Source organism: Eretmochelys imbricata, chromosome 3, assembly GCF_965152235.1.
Source record: "Eretmochelys imbricata isolate rEreImb1 chromosome 3, rEreImb1.hap1, whole genome shotgun sequence".
Lineage (NCBI taxonomy): Eukaryota > Metazoa > Chordata > Testudines > Cheloniidae > Eretmochelys > Eretmochelys imbricata.
Window position 1 is genome coordinate 47,301,971 of NC_135574.1, and position 20,600 is coordinate 47,322,570.

The window sequence follows — 20,600 nt, forward strand, 5'->3', positions numbered from 1 at the left end:
ATAAAATAAACTGTTTTGAAATTTCACCCATAGAAAAGAAACGATATACCTTTAAATAAATAAAAGCTACTATATACATTACTGTACATTAACTGAGAGATGACATGAAATGGAATAAGTTTAGGGATGCCTTTTCACTAGCAAGAATTGCATTTTGACTTGATTACAATTCTGAACAAACACTGGGTTTGATTTTTTTCTTGTTTTTTATTCTAGTGGCAGCCACACGAACGCACCACCATATTTCTGTATTTTTTCAAAATAACATTGGAGCTGTCATCAAAGTAGAGCACTGAGATTGCATTCAGTTTTGTAGGTGCACAGCATGGCTTAGGTACATGATCAGGGAACATCAAGTGAACCTGAAAGAGAGAGAGAGCGAAATTGCTTATATATCAAAATAGAAAGGTGTAATGGCAAATCTATGGAAAACACTTCTATTCAATTTGCAGAGTTCTGTAGTTTCCGCTTTCTTTCATTTAGCAACTTTCATACAAAGCTCACTTCCAGAATGCTCTACTGATTTACATAATAGAGTTATACAATAATAGCAGATGGAGGGATAAATTAGGAGGAATAGCCAAGAGAGAAAATTGGTTTTCAGATGAGATTTGAAAAAGAAATGGAGATAGGTCCTGGTTAAGGAAAGCTCTTAAACATGTGGTTAATACCATCACTATTCAGGACAGAATTTGAGCATGTGCTTAAGTCCCTGACCTTAGTTACTAAACTGTCTTCCTGAATCAGAGCCTCAATGGGGAGGGGGAAAGGAAGTTTGTTCCATACAGTAAATGTAGAGGCGAAAGCTCTCACACAGAATGTCTGGATTCCATGAAGATTCTAAGAACATGGTTCTTTTAAGGTTTCTATTGCCTTGGCATCAGTGATTCCACTGAAGTCAATGTCAATTTTGTCAAGGGGAGCAGAATCAAGCTAAAAGTTGGGTGTCAGATGCAGGGAAGGGTAAAGAGAGGGTATTCTCTGAGGTAGGCTGCGGTATTCCAATGGAATGCTAAATAAAAGAGAGGTTATTTTGAGCAGCATCTCAAAATGAATGGAGATATCGTGAAAATAACTGAAAATAAGGGCAATTAAACATACTTTCTCTATCCTTCCAAAAAAGTTGGAAGTGATATTCTACACGGCTGGATAGCTGGAGACTGGGGAGGCCAGAGAGAAGGGAGCTGTGATATAGAAGGTAAGAGACTATTACAGTGCGGATGAAGACTTCAGCAGTAATGGATTTCATTCGTATGTGAAGTCTTTTAAAATCTGTTATAGCCATCTTTCTAGCAGTAATATAAGCCTATGGTCTTTGCCAGACCAATAACAGTCTATCAGGAAGTGATTTTTATGTAACTGTTACCATGAGAAGATCTTTCAAAATGAGCAATAATAAATCCCAAAGTAGCAGTTTAGTAAGGATGTAAAGACACACACATTTCAAAACTGATTAACTAATGACAAGCAAAATATTGGAGAAAAAAAAATTGTCCTCCTTCTAAGCAGATGTTCACCCAGAGCCAGCCTCTGGATTCTATCAAGCCCACAGCCACCAGCATCCCAATTCTGGGAACCCCGTGTGGATGTCTGGGCTAAATTTGGCTTTCACTAAATACATTTCTTGCCTATTCTACTGTAAAGATAGTTTTGAAAATGTAAGTTAGTCATGAGGATTTGGAATTTGCCGCAGTGATTTTATCTCTACTGCGCCTACAATCTCTACTCAGAGCCATCCAGGGTCAGCCTCCTGAGCCTTTGAACCCCCTAGCTTTTGAGTTCTGTGATATTTTAGGGATGCCACTCCTGCTGCTGAAGAAGCTAGTGTCTCCACAAGCTACTCCCTGGCTGCCTGCCAGTGAGCCAGCTCCTCTTTTAAGCAGCTAATTTGGCCTCCCACCACTATAGGACAGAGAAGGGGAGCAGGTTTGACAGTTCAGCAGCGAGAGTGGCAGCTTGACCAGCAGGATTAAATGCAGGATTGGAAGCAAGGAACTCCTGCTCATGAATTTTGGCTCTGACACTGACTGCATCTGTGACCCTGGTCAAGTCACTTAATCATTCTGCCTTACTTTCCCCATCTACAAAATGGAAATAGTAACTAGAGATGGAACCAAAGCCAACCCCTGTATCTGAACACAGCCATACTTTCAATGTGCAATATCCTGATTCAAATTTTACAATCTCTAATAATACTGATACTAGTATTTGTACTGGAGTGAGGATTCACTTTTTAAAGGTTTAAACAAGTATTATTAGGGTGGAATTTTCAAAAGCATTTGGCATTGGCCTAACTCTGCTTCCTCTGAAGTCAATAGGAGTTTACCCACAGATGTCAGTGGGAGCAGAGTTAGCTCTACTCAAGCACTTTTTTGACTCCTATGGATACACCTTCGAAAAAGCAGCTTAGCCCCACGTGGAAATGAAGATGTGCTGGACCAAAGATTGTTACAAAACGAACCAAAACAGTCAGTTATATTTGGAAGGGTTTCAAGGAACAATCTCGTCCCAAAACAAAGCTGCTTTTTCAGAATGGTGCAATCACCATGGACAGGAATTGATTACATTTGGATTGGGGGAGAGTGTATGAATAATTCTTTCCCGAACTCTCCCTGTGTGAACACCTTGAGTATACAGATTATTTAGATTTAATTTCAAACAAAGTGTTTGGCTACTGCTGAACACTTTTGTACTTTTAAGTGCACATAAAGTGGCTGGCCAGCTAATTTATGTGCACTTAAAATTCAATTAGCCCCATGGATATTTGGCTGCCCAATAGAATGTGTGTGCAGTACAATTTGAACCCCCTGCCCTTAAGAAACTAACTATGGGGGATTTCAGTAAAAGCTAGGTGCACACATGAAAGTTGGACTGCTATGTTTTATCTTGCATGACAGATAGTTGCATGAGAGAAACTGTAATCTAAGGTCTCACTGAAGCTTGGCAACCTTTCTAGGCAATCTTTGCCATAATAGCTGAAGAGAAACAACAGTTTATTATTGTAAATATGCTTTTCTTCATCATCACGTATGTGCATTGCCTTAGTTCTTGCCAAAGAGCATTACTTTCCCTCTCCAAATGAATCCCTTTCCCACCGCCCATTGCTTATTTCCACCTTTGACTCCCTCCCCTCCTCCTGTCCCTTCTGCCTCTCTGTATAGGATCTTGCTGGCTTGAATGTTGGGATGGAAGGATATAAGGTCATTGGCTCTGTAGTTGGGGACTGCTGGGGGTGAGGGGATTGAATGGTGGGAGGAGAAGAGGCACATTTAGTGCTTGTTAAAAATGGAACTAACAAGAAATGTGCCTGCCATGATCCCAATCACCTGCTTGCCCATTGAAGCCATTTCCCCTGTCCTTCATCGGTCTGTCTTTTAATTTTCTATGTTGTGCAGAGCACGGGTTGTATCCTCAGCTGATGTAAATGAAAAATAAGAGCCTAACATTGGACGCCTATGTCCACATATAGGCACATAAATAAGTTCCCTAGTTTTTTGAATTGCTGAGCACCCAGTAGCTCCCACCGAAGCTTTCCTAGGGGACTGTTCCAGCAAATGTAAGTCAGAACATCCTGTGGCAGTCCATCTTGTGCGGGGGGCTGGCTTGACCCCCAGCTAGAACCAGGACTGGGAGAGTTCGAAAGGCGGCTGTAAGGCTCTTCCCACTTCAGCTGCACCACGCGGAGAATCAAATCCAAATGGTACTATATTTCTAACCATAACTGGTAGCCAGGCACACAGCACACTTCTTGCTTGCAACTGCATCAACTCACACATCTTAGATGAAAAGGTATTTTTCAGTCCAGTCAACTGATTGAGGCTTTTCCGATAACAGCTGAAAATCGAGAGCTGCCGTGCAGCATAGGTCAAAGTTACCAGAGACTGTACTGTGAATGTTGATGAGGAAGTTCAAAAGCTGCATAAAACACTTGGAAGCAGGAAGGAAGCCCCTCTTTGCTTTACATCAGCACAGCGGCAGATTAGCCACTGGGTCAACGGGGCCCTGGCCAATTGGGGGACCCCCCAAAATGGGCACCCCAACCTTGTTCCCTGGCAGGAATGCCAGGTGAGGTGGGGGAAGCCCCTGTGCCCTGATCTTGGCTGCAGCCCCGGGACTGGAGGAGCTCTAGTTCCCTGCCACGGCCTCAGGGCTGGGGCAGCTCTCACTCGCTGCTGCTGCCCCAGGCGTGTGGCCGGGGGAGGGAGAGGACAGAGCTTTTCCAGTCATGGGGCCGCAGCGGGAAGGGGGTGAAATGGGGCAGGGCCATGGGAAGGGGCAGAATAGGGTGGGGCTGTGGGCAGGGCCGCAGACAGAAGGAGCAGAATGGGGGAGGGAGTAGAGATGGAAGGGGTGAGGAGGGGCCCCCACTTGCTCTGCCCCAGGGCCCTATGAAACCTTAATCCGTCTCGGCATCACCAGAACCCCTCAGTGCTGTGACACAGTCTTTTTCATGCATTACTGGGTCAGAAACCGACCGTAAATATATAAAACAGGGCTTTCTGGGCATTTCATCCACTAGCTATTGCAATCACGAATGCTTTTGTACAAGGGTGTAATTTAAACAAAATTAATCCAAATCCAATAAAATTAACCCCAAACCAATAATAATAAACTGAGAGGAAGACATAGCTCCCTGTCCCAAGTTATTTGCATGTTACAAAAATGATCTAGCAGACATACCAGAGTCTGAACTATGGCATGGTTTGTAGCATTCATGTGGGCGTTGAGTGGAAAGGAGCATTCTCCATCACAGTAGAATGCAGCGTAACCCTCTGGTGCGATTATCCAATCCTGAAAAATAAAACCACAAGCAAAGTAAATAATAACAAACACAAACACTCTCAATCCTTCCCAGTTCAATCAATTGAAAACTGTATCACGTCATTCTAATTTGGATCCAGGATGACTGAATAAGGCATATTCAGAAATACAATATTTTGGAAAAAAAAAAAAAAAGTCCAAATCCCTTTTCCTTCAAAATCAAGATGAAAATTGAGTTAAACCTAGAACTATGTACTGAATACCCCCAACTAACCAACCGGTGAGGGAATTTAGCAAAGAAATACATTGAAACTAGCCTTTAAAATACTTTTCCTCCCACTTTGAAATTCTCGCAGGGGCGCTGGAACAATGTATCATTCTCTGACATATCCAGTGTCATTAATCCCGATGATTTGTTTGAGACTAAAAGTATTCATGGTCTCAGGAGTTGCATGGAGGATGGTGGCATTAGTGATGTCACAGAATGATCAACTTTGGGGGTCTTCACCAAACCATAAAGCAGATAATTTTTCACAGAAAGAAAGAGGTATTTTTAAAAGTTTAGTTAGAGAATTTTTCTTGGCTGAATTCCCCCATGGCCCAGCTGAGGTGGGGAGGCAGGGGGGAGCATTAAGCACATATTTTGGGGGTTAACCCAATTTTCATTGTAGTCCCATTCACCATTAGTTTCACGGATCCATTTTTGAATTGTTATACTTGGTTAGGTGCTTGCATTATGAGATTACCTATTCTTTTTATAAATATGTATTTAGAGAAATCTGAGCTACACAAGCTGCAACATTTTCATGAAATAATAATATTTTACATTTCTGTGACACCTTGCTTTGCCCATGATCTCAAAGTCCCTTACAAATGATGGGCCCTGTTGTGGAAATAATCTGTGGGAGAACAAGTACTTGGAAAACTCTGAACACGCATGTAGTGAGGAAGGATGGTCCAGAAGACAGGCACTTGCTTAGGAATTGGGAAACTTGCAGTCAAGTCCCTGCTCTGCCACAGACTTACTGTGTGACCTTGAGCAAGTCACTTACCCTCTCTGTGCCTCAGTTCCCCATCTGTAAAATGGGAACAACAGTAGTATATTACCTGACAGGGATTTTGTGAGGTTAAAACTCTCGGATACTACAATAATAGGAGCACTATAAATAACTAAGACAGATATCTAGAAGCTAGAGAGTTTCCAAAGAATGTTGAGGGTGTCAGGGCCTGTCGCTTATGGAGCTGGAAGGGTCCTTGACATGCTAGTCCTATAGCTGCGCCATGAACCACATACAAATAGTATAGGGACACCATAGAAGGCAGAGGCATTTGTGCAAAAGCTGCTATGTCCACATTCCTACTCAGATCCTCATCACAATCCCACCACATGAGCCATGAGTCCAGTTCTTTCTTGCCCTAGGCTGGCCTCTCCACCCTCCAAGGAGACTGCCAGACTGAGCAGGAAAACAAAGGAATTAACGTTAATGGCTTTGGTGGGAATGATGCCACAGAGTGACTCTCCTTTAAACCACATAAAGGAACTTCTGCTGAGTCAAAAGAAGCTAATGCTGCTTGAGTTCAATACTCCTTGTCAGTTTTTTTGCCTTTTTAGTGGTGTTTCCAGTACTTTAATCCCCTTTATGGCTAACATTGGAGGCAGTTGACATAACCCTAAGAACAATGGCCAAAAATTTAAAACTTGGGTGCCTACAGTTAAATATCTATATCCATATTACCCACTCAACTTCTGTTTATGCGCTTAAATATTAATTTAGGGCCCTAACGTAAGCCAATTTGAAAATGTTAGCCAGTTGATTCTTTCTGGCCTTATAGCTAAGACCAAGTACGGTATTAGAGGCAATTAAGTATATGCCACAGCTCATATTTAGGGATTACATCCTGACTATACCGAACAATGAACACTTTAGTTTTAACATGAATGTTTTATATTATTTATAGGAATCACATCAACCATCACTGAAATGAAACCACCTCTGGGGTATAATGTTGCAACTGTTTAAGAGCGCACCGCAGTTCTACACATCTAAGAAGCAAAAATGAATTCTGTATTAAATTGATATTGCAGAGGGAATTTAAGTACACATGGAAACCTGAAGTGTGTTATCGAAATCAGTTGCTGATGGCCTTCCCATTATTTCCTTAATAAAATATTTCCTTTGCAAACAGCTGTTGCTTCCCTGGAAGAACCCAGCAAAGCCTCTGTCTTTTGTTGCCTTACCTTGCTTTCATGGCCCCATAGGCACCATCTTTTCCATTAAACTACGACTGCATAAAGGGGTTGCCGTTGAGTGATTCAGAACACCTTGTAGGGGCTGAAAGCTCTGCTTCCACAGGGCTCCAAACCCAGATGGTATAATTCTCATCTGTCATTACACAGCAAGTGCAGGAACTAGAAAGAGACTCAAGCCAAATCTGGATCTGGATTTCAAATACTCCACAATTTAGCCGGGGCGCTGGAACAATTTGTATAATGGGGGTTCTGAGAGCCATTCAACCAAACTGTAAACCCTGGAAATGATGGAAACCACTTCAAGCCAAGGGGTGCGGCAGCACCCCCAGCACTCCTAGTTCCAGCAGCTATGAAGTTTAGGGGTGTTCAGACCTGGGATTTTGGTTTGATCAAATATTGAAAGAGGGTTGAGTGGCAGTATTCTGATGCAGATTCAAACCCCACCACCACCAGTGTGCACAGGGTGTTCAGATCTGGAGTAACGGTTAGGGCCTATCCCTAGTAAAACCTATTAATTTATCAGGGCTATAAAACTATTTATGCCTGGGATATTTCTCTCACAGACTCATCAGCTATTTTCCCACAGGGCTCAGTGGGCTGTAAACATGAATCGCTCTATAACTGCTATCAAAGGATTGCATATAGGATCACACATCATTACCAAGTGCACTTTGAGAATTCTTGCCTCTTCAGTGCAGCACCAGTTACCACCAGGGAAAATCCCTCTACAACAGATGGCAGATTGTAAAAGAGATTATAGAAATTAGCACTGATAGGAAAGAGCGTTGGTATCCATACCTGCCATCCCAAGTCACGGAAACTCACATAAAGTTCATGTTTTTTACAGGCTTGCTTTTGTTCACTTGTGTTGTAATCTACAGAAAGAAAAAGACACTGTTCAAACACACTGCTATGGAAGACAAGATTCAGCTGTTTTAAGTTCCTTGGCAAACTTGCACAAAGCAAAGGAACAGAAATACTCTACAGCTAGGGCTGGTCCATAAAGTCAATATCATTTTTTGAAGTTCTGAATCCCCAATCTCAGGCTGGCATAGTTTGCGTACGGAGCGGAAACGATGCATTCAGGATTAGGGGAAATAACTTTTTATGCTGCCTAGCTGCTAGCTATCGAAGTAGCAGGTAGGTGTAATTTTGCAAGCTGGAAAAAAAACATCAAGGCCCTGATCTAAAACTCACTGACGACAGTTGGAGTCTTTGCACTGGGCTTTGGATCAGGTCTCAAGTGCCAGACAAAGAGTGGGAGAGACCCCAATTTCAAATTAAAAATATAAAAAGCATAATTCCAGTTATTTAAATCTTAGCACATTTTGTACAGCTACTTTTTTTACCATTGTAAAAAATATCCGCCTAACTAATGACCTTTAGCTGTTAATACGAATTAAACAAGTAGCACAACAGATGGACTTTAAAGGCCTGATTGTCTTTGGCCCTGGCACAGGTGTGCTAAAATGGGAAGACCCACAGAACCTTCTCTACACTCTTGTGCCAGGGACAATCATAATCTCTCATTGGGGAAGTACAAAGCTGTGGGGAAGTCCTGGTCCCATCCCATCACCACCCTATCTGAGCGGTTGGATAGGAATGCGAGGCCACAGGCAGTAGAACCTCAAGGGATGCTGCAGCTTAGTCCATTCTCCTGTTTGCCTGGGATCTGGGAGAGTGATTATGTCTCCTGATGATGATCAGTATTCCTGCCAGTTAAAAAAAAGAATGGTTTTGGTGAAAAAACGTTTTAAGACAAAAAATGGCTTTTTGATCAAAACCAAACATTTTCATGGGCCATTTTCATTTTGGTAGAAATTTCATAACCACGCGCTCCCCCCACCTGGAAACTGAAAACCCAGAATACTTTCTGAAAATTGAAATTTTTATTCAAAACCCAAAATTTACCAAACTGACTTTTTTAAAAACTGAGAATGGTTTTCAAAAAACAAAAGTTTTGGAGGTTTCAGGGTGGGGGATTGTGTGTCTGTCGTTAACAACGCATTTTCTTGGGAAATGCAGGGAGCCTTTTTTTAAATTTCTGATGATAAATGACAGCCTGCTCTATTTAATGTACTAATGACACGGTTAGACTTTCTGTTGCCTGGAATAGCTCTGGCATGTCCTCCAGGTACGTTAGATAGGTACAGCCATTAAAGGTTCTGGTTAGAACTTGGGCTTGATTCTGCACAGTGCTCTCCAGCTCAGATCACCAAAATGCTGAAGTATGTGCTTAGCTTTAAAGAGGTTAATAGTCTCATTAACTTCAGCTTAATTTTAAATAATTTTTTTCTACTTTGGGCTGGCATGCTCACCACTAGCTAGGAGTGTGTCCTTGGTTAATAATGCAAATACACTGACTAATATTAGTTCAAAATCTTAAACAAGTTTTCTTTGATAACATTCTATGAATATTTTACTAGTTTTAATGCTCCTTCAAGATGAATTTTGAGCTCGCATGCTCAAACTCTCAGAATCAATTTTAAATTCATGTTCCATGAAAATCTACACAAGAAACTAGATTATGAGTTACTCATTGAACAAGGAAATAAAGACAATGCCATATGTCATTTCAAATTTCAGGCACTAAATTTAGAATAGAAAGCCATAGTATAAATGAAATGTGTGAAAAATATGACTGAATGATTTCAGAAAGAAACACACAGGAGAAAGTCACAATCCATTTGCAGATGGTCCACAAACAGAAAAACAGGTGGAAGCTGGTGAATAAATTATTCTTTATTAAGTTCTCCATCAGCGTGAGCTCTGGAATCAATTTCTAATTTTTTGAACTTTTCATGTTTAACACACAACCTTCAGCACCAAAAAGAATGTGGAGGGGACCCTAGGCCTGTGGGAAGAAGGCTCCATAATAAATATGTATGGCATCCCTTCAAATATCTTCATAGTCTTGAAAATCCCAGAAACTACTTAAAAAAAAAACAAACAGATTAATGCTGTGTGGATGTGAAAAAGTCCCAGGATACTTGATATGCAGACATGCATTTGATATATAGCTTTCTGAAACCTACCTAACCACACACCTATTTAGAATGCTAAACTACTAAAGCAAATTCGTATTCCTTCCCTACATTCTGCCTTTTATATAAGACAAATGTTGTGTGTAATGTAACATTACATAAAAGTAGCCACGGTGACATTTACAACAGGATCTGGTGCCAAGGATCCAGTTTCACATTCTGTTGCTTCAAGGTCCATATGCTTATTCTGTCAGGCATCAAAACCATGGGATATTATGACTGAGTAAACTTTGTACCTAAGCCATCCAGGGACTGCAGTTGTGTTCCAAATCTGTATGTGGCAGGAGGAGCTGTGGGGGTAGGGCAAGGGAATCAGATTTTTTATTCCTATTCATATTCACTGGCACTCAGAGAGGATTTTGGTTTCTAAAGATGAGATGGAAGTTGAAACATAGGAACCTGCCTGCATTTACTATCACAAAGTACCATATGTTTAATTAATTAGTGTGACAGCAACCAATAAAATCCAGGAAATACACAGTTAAGCATGTTTTTCCATTCTTATCTCATAGCATCAGGAATGAAAAGTACCACAGCCTTGCTTTTGAATTTCTGGGTAGATGTCAGTTTGCATCATTGCCTTTACATTATTAAAATATAGATTTCATTTTGTGCCAAATTACTATTTCCCTCCCCCTTTTCAGAACCACTTTTTGAGGAAAAGGTTGATTTGTTTTTGTTTTTTGTCGATTTCAGGACAAGTTAAAGAAAGAAAAAATACTTTTCCTCTAGTCCCTTATCTGCCAGACAACTCCAGTTTGACCAAAATGGAAGTAGCACCTGAGTCAGAACTGAAGAAATACTGAAAATTTCACCCTTCTGCTTGGAACAGAAGGGAGGGCCTGGAGGATACATTCTGCTTTCTGCACTGTGTTCTTGCATGCATTTAAGCCATGTGCCCTAAAGTTTTCACTCAATAGAGGAAGGTTAAGCACAGACCTGTCAACATCAAGAAGAAAACTTTTGCCAGATTGTTATATTATATAGGTTTTGTTCTTATTCGCATTCTGTTTGTTTGCATGCATGTGCGGGAGTATTTCAAAAAGGAGTTTCACAATTTTAATTAACTGTAAGGGGGAAAAGAAGGCAGTGAACTATGGCAAGTAGGAATGTCTTTCTTGACTTGGTGAGAGAGTGAAATGAACTTAATTCTTGTGAGAACAAAATCAAAAGGTAAGAATGATCAGGTTAAAGTCAAGAAAGGAACTCCCCAAACTAGTGTCTTCTGCAAAATGAAAAAGAAATAAGACTAAACCCTGTGCTATACAAATGACAGCAACCATAACAGGAGCATGTCATGTGGCTTATGCAGAACAGCATTTCCCACCAAAACTACTTGACTCTGAGGCATTTGGCCAGGGGTTTCACAACAGGTAAAGAGATAAGGAACCAAATTTTGTAATTACACCACTTACAATGCCATTCACTTTGATGGAGTTGCATGGGATATAAACTGGAGTAGAATTTGGCCTACTGACATAAGCTTAGGTATCTGCAGTGTTGTTGTAGCCACATTTGTCCGAGGATATTAGAGAAACAAGGGGTAAGGTAACACTTTTCTTGGGCCATTTTTATTGGTGAAGAGGCAAGATTTCAAGCGACTCAGATATCTTCCTCGAGGTCCTTCTCCGGCCTGAAGAAGAGCTCCGTGTAGCTCAAATGCTTGTCCCTCTCACCAACAGAAGTTGGCCCAATAAAAGATATTACCTCACCCACCTTGTCTCTCTAATAAACGTCAATAGTTAGGCTACGATAATCTGCAAATTCCATTGCCTATGCATGGGCAAGGATGAGCATAGTGGGCAGAACTATTAGGTTTTCTATTCAGTTTACAGCAGTTTACTGTACCTTTTAGATACTGGCCATTGGTAGGGGCTGTGCAGAACTGCTGCACCCCTGCAAACTGGGAGACTGTGCCTTCTTCCGTATCCCTGCAGGGGATGCAGCATACTCCTCCTTGTGAACCTCCCAGCTCCAGTGGTTGGTAAATGGGCAGAGGAACCCAGGGATTGGGACTACATTCTGCCATTGTGCAAGGAGACAAGAAGGCTAGTGGTTTATTTTGCTCTCCTCTCCCCCTTCTTACACCTTAGAGCAGCTGAATAGAATCAGTCACTAAGCTTGCACCGACTGATATCTTCATTTGCAGACAGTAACTAGTGCAATAGCTATTATAGATCTTGAAAAGTTGATTTTGTTCAACTCTTATAACTGATACTTAACACCCTAACCAAAGGGACTGGAAACTGTTGGAAACTGTTCAGAGAAGATGCAAGCAAGACAATGTAAGAGCAGCTTGGTTTGCCATGGTAAAAGTAGGTACCTTGGCTTACCTCTCAGGACAGTTTTGTTTTACAGGGCCCCGTTACTTGATTGTCTCTTTTCAGCTGCACCATTTAATACTTGAAAGAAAGTTCTTGAGATGCAAACTAAAAGCTCTTCAGCTATACTGTGAAAATATGCAAACAAACTCCAAGACTAATTTCAGACTTAGAAAACTCTCTCATGCCCACCCTTTCAACTTGAAGGAATCCCAAGGCACTTTGCAACATGAAATATAGATGGCTAAATATAATTACAGCACCGTTTTTCAAAAGAGTTCTGAACAGACCTGAAATTCGGGAAATATGGGTCATGGGATAAGCACAGGAGCAACTCACAGCATATAAGTGTGGGGGATATGACTAGCCATCAGTTAACCAACGGTCAAATAAGTGCAGTCATTGTTAATATGTAGGAATCATTTCACTAACCGCTGAAATGCAAGCATCTCTAGGGTGGAACATGACTATTTTTAACAGTGCAGTACAACACTTGAAATGAAGAAGTAGTACATACTAAATTTAGGTGGCAGGAAAAATATAAGTAGATTGTAATAGCAGAATATAATACCCAAATTGGAATTTGATCAGGACATTGGGCAAACACCACTGCTCTTTCTAAAAGCGCCAGGAAAGCCTTAATTATAAGGTTTTGGAGTTTAGGAATTTGTCTTTACATATTATTCAAACGGCCTCTGTAACATCACAGTGACATCTCCAACACTGAAGCCTGGTTGATTTAAAGGGAATAGTGCTGTCTACAGATGAATGGCTTTTATGAATCATTACAAAATCCAGCTTTTAGAGGAGCTTTCACAAAGTTACTAAAACAATTACAAAATGATGGCACATTCATAAAATTTGGTGATGTTGGTCAAAAATCATTGATAAACCTCACAAAACAATTTGAATTTTTTACCACTAAAATTCTGAACAGTTCTTTACCTACCTCTTATTTTAAAATTAGTTTCTTGAGAGAAAAGCATGGGAATAAAATACATAATTACTGGGGAACAGAACTACCAAACAGGCCTACATGACTGAATTATGATTATCAGAATCAGTAAAAATGTTGTGGAAAATATGCAACAATGAGTTTTATATATAATTTATGTATGAAGTACTATTCACCCTGGAAATCAGTGATTGCTTCTTTGGAGTCATTCTGGTTGAATGTATCTGAGCAGGTTTCTTTTCAAAACTTCTATTTATGTCACCTTACTCAAAGCCATTTTATTCTAAGAGGAAAATGCATCTTTCTATATCAATATTATTTACTGTGAAGGAACAGTTCCTTAGAGCCATTCCTGACCATCTTGCAATTACACACACACAGATACAAACAAAGATCTGGTATAAACAGGTACAACTCCTTCTATTAAAGTCAATGGATTTTGACAGATTCAGACCTGGTGTAAGCCGGCAAAACTCCATTGACTTGACACAATGAGTTACACCTGCTAATACCAGATCTGAATTTCTCAGCTGGTTTAAAACATGCTTAATAGATTTTTAAACCTCAATGGATTGCCCCTTTTTGAAATTTTAAAAGCATTTAATTACTCTTCATTTCTTAGTAAATGTGCTTTAAAACAATCAAATGGGGTTTTCTGATGTACAGCAACAATAAGTAGTTTTTTTTCTTCCACCAGTAATAATTTAAAACTGTCCAGTCTGGTTTATTTATTGATAATTGTTCCTCTGCGTGATTCTTTCTTGGGCTATAAAGTGCTCTTGCAGGTGAGTTGTTCCTGAGATCATTTGAACAGTAAAAGAAAGAAATTTACAATACCCAAAAGGGACAGGCAAGAGAGCAATTATAAGTAAAGCACCACTAAGTCTTAACACCTTGCAAGTGCTTTTGAATATATGGACAGGAGGCTTTTCAAAGGCTGGACTGTAGGGTTCTCAATCCCTGAGCACAATGAAAAGATGCATGTTATCTCTCTGCTGCCTGCCTCTCAGGATAATTTCTGCTCCAGTTCCTCAATGTAGAGTGGAGCAAAGAGGAAGAAGCCCTGCTCCAGCAGACAGCATAGCATTTTAGTTATATTTTACGTAAAAATAAAATCCATCACCACCATGATAGGTATTAATAATAGCTACTACTGACTGAGCTTTTTTTCCTTTTTTGTGTGTGGCGTTTTATGGGTGTTGACATTTATTTATACCTTAAAAGCAGGTTGGGATCCAGTAGATCACCTGGTAAATCTCCATAGCCTCTGACGGAAACACTTGGACAGCCAGTCCCAAGTGATCATGAAATCAAGTGAAAGTGAAATCCATCCCTGAGCAGAGGGCCAGCACAAGGCTTATACACTGCTTAAGACCAACTTAACCTGCTATTTTGAGGGTCTGAATGGGACATACTAATCTCTGCAAATACATGAATACCACCCTATGGCTGAATTCTGGTCACAAAACTGCATTCCGGGGCACTAATTTACTTACATAATGGACATGTTTGAGAGGCTGGCAACAGCTTTCAAGAGAAATTCTTGATCCACTAATACTATACTCTGCTACAGTATCCTCTAAAAGATACATATTTGGATGTGCAGGTCCTGTCCCCAAAAAGAAAGACAAGGTTTCTCCAAAAGGGGGAGATCTTGAATTTCAAACAAGTTCTTCATACTCCTCTAACTGGAAACATACCAGGAAATAATGTATAGACCATAATTAATTCCAGACACCTAATGGAACAAACAACCACCTTGAGCATCCTCGTATGCATTAGTGTCTGACTATGTGAGTTTTTCAACACTTTTCAAGTAAGAAAGAGATCAGATTGCACAAGGCATACTAGCATTTAGGGATACCATGTGGATTTATAACACCAAGAGAAATCTCAGTTATCTAAAACAACAAATGGATTGCACTCATCCCAATAGATTGCTTTTTCTTCTCTGAAAGATGAGACATGGAAAATAGTTTTCAGATAAAAAACATTCAAGTGACTTATCAAAAGGTTCAAATTCGCCACATTTGGGATAAGAAATCCTTTAATTATCTGCATAGCATGTACACGGCTATTTGCGAGAAGGGATTTTAGTCGGATGGCTCACCTGCATTGGCACAAACATTGAATAAGTGTGCTGAATTACCCACTCACCGGCTAGTATATTAAAAGTTCACATAGCACAGTACACATTTAACTCAGCAAGACGTGTACTGGTAGCTGTGGCTGATTTACACATTTTCAATCTCATTACTGACCGTTTCTTTAATCTGAGTTGGATCTTTCACCTTTTCCCAGCCAAAGTTCGCAGTGAATAATTCACCAGCCAAGAAGACGGAGGCGGCTGAATCATCACTGCATTATTCATTTGGACCACTGAATGTGAGAATGCACAAATTTATTTCACAGTACCTAACTTTTGAAATGTGCCACCTTACAGTTGTACTCTCAGATGCCTACTGCATAGATGGTACTATGGCTTCATCTTACCTGCAACACTGGGCATCCTGGAAGAATCCTGATGGCTACTGGATTTGTTGCGGTTCTGATTTTTCTTTTTATTGTTGGCTGCTCGGACAGATCGAAAAAGCACTTCACTCGCCTTGAAGAATGCAACCATGAATGGCTGCTTTGATTGAGGCCCATGTCTTCCTATAAGGCCGGCTGATTTAACATTGATACTGCGACCTATAAAATAATGCAGACATACAATTAATACCATACGCAATTTTGCTCTTTCTGGTTGCCAGATAAATATATGGGTGAAATCCTGGCGCAAATGACGTCAATGGGAGTTTTGCCATTATCTTCACTGGGGAAAGGATTTTACCCATGATCCTGAAGTTACAATATTAGAAACCTTAACCTTATTTTGTTGAATGTAATCTAAAAGGCAGAGAACTCAACAGATTTATTTACAAAAGTTTCAATAACTTCACAGACTCCCACTACATGAAAACATTGTCCACGCATTCTACACAAAACCCTGATATATTAATTCAGTGGTATATGTACTGATCTACTGCAAAGAAATAAATCAACTCCATTAACTTCTATGCTCTTGGAAAAGGATAACATGATGCAGTCATCTTAACATACATCACAAGTATGTTAAATCTGGAATTCTATTTCTCCAACTCAAATCAATAGGAACGAGAAGCATAGGCAATCAATATATTTACGCTTTAAACAATGTAAAGCATTACTCCAAGTTCATGTGAAGTCATCACTACATATACAGGGGCACTCAGTCTTTCAAGGGAAATATAAGAGAGTTTGAAATATGTACACGATTGACTCCAGTTCTTCTCCTAAGGGATGTACGTACTTCTTTAAAATATTTGTTCAGTCAGGACTGTGTGGTAACCTCACTGTATTGGAGGAACTGACCCTCCCTAGAAGAAAAGTAAGCAAAACAAGTCATTGAAACTGCATCAGTGACATTTTAACAAATAAACCCTTGCTCTTAACAGAATTGACTTTGGCAGCATAAACACTTGTGTGTACGTGTATTATGCAGAGCCCTTCAACCGTCAGAAAAGGAGACCGTGTCACATGAAGCTGTGCAGCTGTGCAAGGCTGGGGGACACAGAGGTCCAGTAAATGTGAAGGTATTGGTCAAGAAATAGTCTATGCACTGGTGTGGGCAGCATCAGGGCACTCAACTATGGTACTAATAGATTGGAAAGGTTTGTTAAATAGCTACAAGGACAATAAAGGAGCATCTGCCTCACAAATGTACGGTATAATGCCATTAAACTTAATTTTACCAGAAAAAGACCTTACCAATAATCATAGGAGTAAACCTTAAACAAATAAGCCTATAGGTTTCCTTTTGAATGCAAACTTACAATGGCTCTGTGCCAGAGTCTATATTTCTTAGAAAAACTCTATCACTGGCGTAAATGAAAGAGGCAGTTTGATTTGTGGTTAAAGCAGTTTCCATTCTACTTCCACTGTAACAAATGTATTAATTCAGCTCAGACTTCCTCCTTCTGGCAGCCCTTTTGCTGTAAAAAGAGAAATTAGAAGTTCCAGCCAAATACCATACCTTGAACTGACCCACTTCAATACATAAACACTTTTACAACATGTTTATTCAGGTGTAGCACTTTAAATTGGTTTAAGATGTTTCCAGTGACAGAGAGCCCAGCAAAGGCAAAAGAAGAACTGAGAAAGTTAGCAGTTTTGGAGCAGAGTAACTGGCAACATATTCTGAACAATTTTGATAATTGCTTTTTTGACTAGAAGGGAAAAAATTATTTGTTGAAGCTACTGATTTCATTTTTAAATGGCTTTTTAGTTCTGTGTTTATCTAATTCTTCTCTTCATCTATTTAAATGACTATGAAATAACACATTAAAATTAATTTCTGAATGTTCAAGTCTTGTAGCAGGTCAGATATGAAACACTGTACAGACTATTCTCTATTCATTACAACATGGACCGACCAGCCACTTACCACAAAGTTCCAAGTTTCCTTTACTTTTCTAGAGGGAATTCTTTTTGTTCCAGTGACTTTCAGAATTTTAATTTTATCTGTAAAAGATTAATACCTTACTGGCAGACATTTTAGGAATCCTATTAGATTTATGTACTGAGGACTGTAAAAGATGTGTGTAAGTTCTCTAAATTTAAATCTAGGTTCACTGAATTTACAAAGGTGGATATTGTGTGAGAAGCAAAATACCCTTCAAACCCATGTGAACTCCCTTTAAAATAACTTTTAATATTATTAAGTTTCCTCTTGGTTTCCTTTAGACTTCAGCAGTGAGATGACTATTAAGATTCCACAAGCTAAGGTTTACTTACTTACTCAAGGTATAGAGATATAAACCATGAAAAAAAAATTGAAGCCCATAACCCACACTCTTTTTAGACACAGAAGCAGTTTATGTGGCTCTATACCTTCTGTTTATTTGATCTTTTGAGTAGCCAAACTAAGTTTTTTTAGGAAAAGAGGTTTTTTTCCCCAACCCTACTGTGGATAAGGACACAATTCTACCAGACCTCAAGTCAACGGTAAAAGTCCAACTGAAGTTTTACTTCTAAACACTGAGTCCCATTACCTACCTTGGTTTATTATATGCTTTAGATTTAAATCATCAGAAGATGATTCCTTATAAATATACACTTTTCACAAGTAGTACTAGCTACATTTTACATTAGCTAGATTAGGGTAATTACACAAAATACACATCAAACTATGTACTGTCTCCTGTAGGTTACTCCTGTGCAGACTACAGAAAAAAATCTAAGAATTTGCATTTGCAGAGCATCCACAAGACTGCTCCCTGGGAAGAACAGGAACCCCCTTAGACCAAAGAATATAAAAGTTTGCCTCTCCATAAACCTGGGGATCCCTCAAACCCCATGCCTCTGAACTGCCTCAAGCTCCCTTCCCTACTCTACCTCATCCAATGTGCCAAAGGTTGCTTGTTAGCCACTGCTCCGAGACTAAACCTTCATCTGTAGTGCCGATTTCAGGAGGTGTTCTACACTGTGGCAAGGGAAATGGATAAGTTAATGCTTAACAAGGTCTGCCAACATTAGTTTATCAAAAGGTCTTGAACGGCTAGTGACAGGGACAGTTACCACTCAAAACTTAATATATCTAAATGGATTAGCTTGAGAGAGATACACAGATTCACTTAGCAAAATTTTGAAAGCTGTTCTAATGTGCCAATTCTTTGCAGCCAAAACCTTTGGCTTTTACTCCACGTGCCAGCAAACCCCCTTTTGACTTCACTAGGAGAACTGCAGGTTCTGGTCCTCTTGAGACACAATTCTCCTCGTTATGCTATTAGTGTGATATATTCCAAAAACTGTTGTATCACTCAGGCTGCATCATCCCTTTCAGAGTCATATCAAATGGCAAAGTGCAGCAGTCCAGATCCTTAAGCTGATTTCTCTGACCCTTCACAGGCGTCAATTAACTCTTCTATTAATAATTAGATCACAGTTACATTTATCTTGCACCTTTAATCCTGAAAGATTCCAAAGCACATATCTCCAGTACTGTATGTACATACAGAATCACAAAAATACCATCAACATTGAAGTGGAGGGCAGCAAGCTGGTGATCAACCGGCACTCAGCTCACTGAGCAACAAGGACCAATCCCTACTCTCGAAAAAAATATGCAGATCATTCAAGAATTACTTTTCAAGATGAGGATCCAGAGAGTCCCCATAACCTTCTCTATCCTAAATATGCCAGCATGCACTTCGCAACCCAATGAAGATAACTGATGGTTACTTATTTGTAACCAGTGTTCTTCAGGATGGTCTTTGAACATTCATTTTCTTTGGGATGCATTGACCAAGAGCATCTGCGATGGTGGAATCTTCTATTTGTAGTGCCGCCCTTCCTTCCCCTGCCCTTGGCTTGGTCATAGAAGGGGCATGGCACCCATTGCCACCTCAGTTACTTCCAATCACTAAAGTCGAATATGAACTAACCCTAAATTAGGACTCTGCAAGAGGAGAGAAGGTGGATGGGGAAAGTGAATATGCAGAGTCCATCTCGAATAACTCCTGTTACAAGTAAGTAATGTTCATTTCTTCTTCGATAATCCTCTGCATATTCCCATTCTTGGGTTGGTTTGGCAAGCAGTACCATAAACTGGAAGGAGGGAGCATAGTCCTACCTAAACAATGACTTAAGTACTGCCCTGACAAACTGTGCATCACACCTGGATGTCCTAGCCAGTGCATAATGTCTTGTAAAAGTATGCATGGAGTTCCATGTAGCAGGCAGCCTTCCATGTGTCAATAAGGGGAATATGCTTAGTGAATGCTACAGATGTCACAACTGCTCTAGTGGAATGTGCTCAAGAGGAGCAGGAGGAGAGAGTGAAGCTGCTCGGTAACACTCTTCAATACACAGCCTGACCCAGCTACAGAGGGATTGTGCTGAAATGGCCTGACCCCTTGAAGAGCCAGCATATGAAATAAATAATTTGGGAGAAGACCTAAAGCTCTTAGTTCTGTCCTAGTAGAATGAGAGCTCTCTCTTCGCATCTAAGGAACATAATCTAGATTCTCCTTTACTTGTAATAGTTTTGAGGGAAAATAGGTAAATTTATACTTTGATTTATATGAAATTCTGAAACCACCTTTGGAAGGAAGTTATGGTTTGATCTAAGAACCACCTTATTTTTTATGAAAGGCTGTATCAGAGGGGTCCAGCATCAACACATGGAGCTCGTGGACACTGCTGGCAGAAATGACTGCTATTATAAAGGCTGTCTTCACAGAGGGATG

At 40.1% G+C, this 20,600-nt stretch overlaps 1 protein-coding gene across 3 annotated transcripts in view; it reads right to left on the reverse strand.

Moving 5' to 3' along the window:
- Window positions 1–212: 212 nt before the first annotated feature.
- Window positions 213–20,600, reverse strand: part of BMP5 (bone morphogenetic protein 5) — a 69,935-nt gene continuing 49,547 nt past the window's right edge. The window contains exons 4-8 of one of the 3 annotated variants that reach the window (XM_077811590.1): window positions 15,826–16,023; window positions 13,690–13,692; window positions 7,811–7,887; window positions 4,681–4,791; window positions 213–362 (exon numbers count right to left, since the gene is read on the reverse strand). In XM_077811590.1, the coding sequence (XP_077667716.1) occupies window positions 213–362; window positions 4,681–4,791; window positions 7,811–7,887; window positions 13,690–13,692; window positions 15,826–16,023 (539 nt within the window). The remainder of the gene's footprint in view (window positions 363–4,680; window positions 4,792–7,810; window positions 7,888–13,689; window positions 13,693–15,825; window positions 16,024–20,600) is intronic. The other 2 variants (XM_077811591.1, XM_077811592.1) reach the window with 2 other exon arrangements.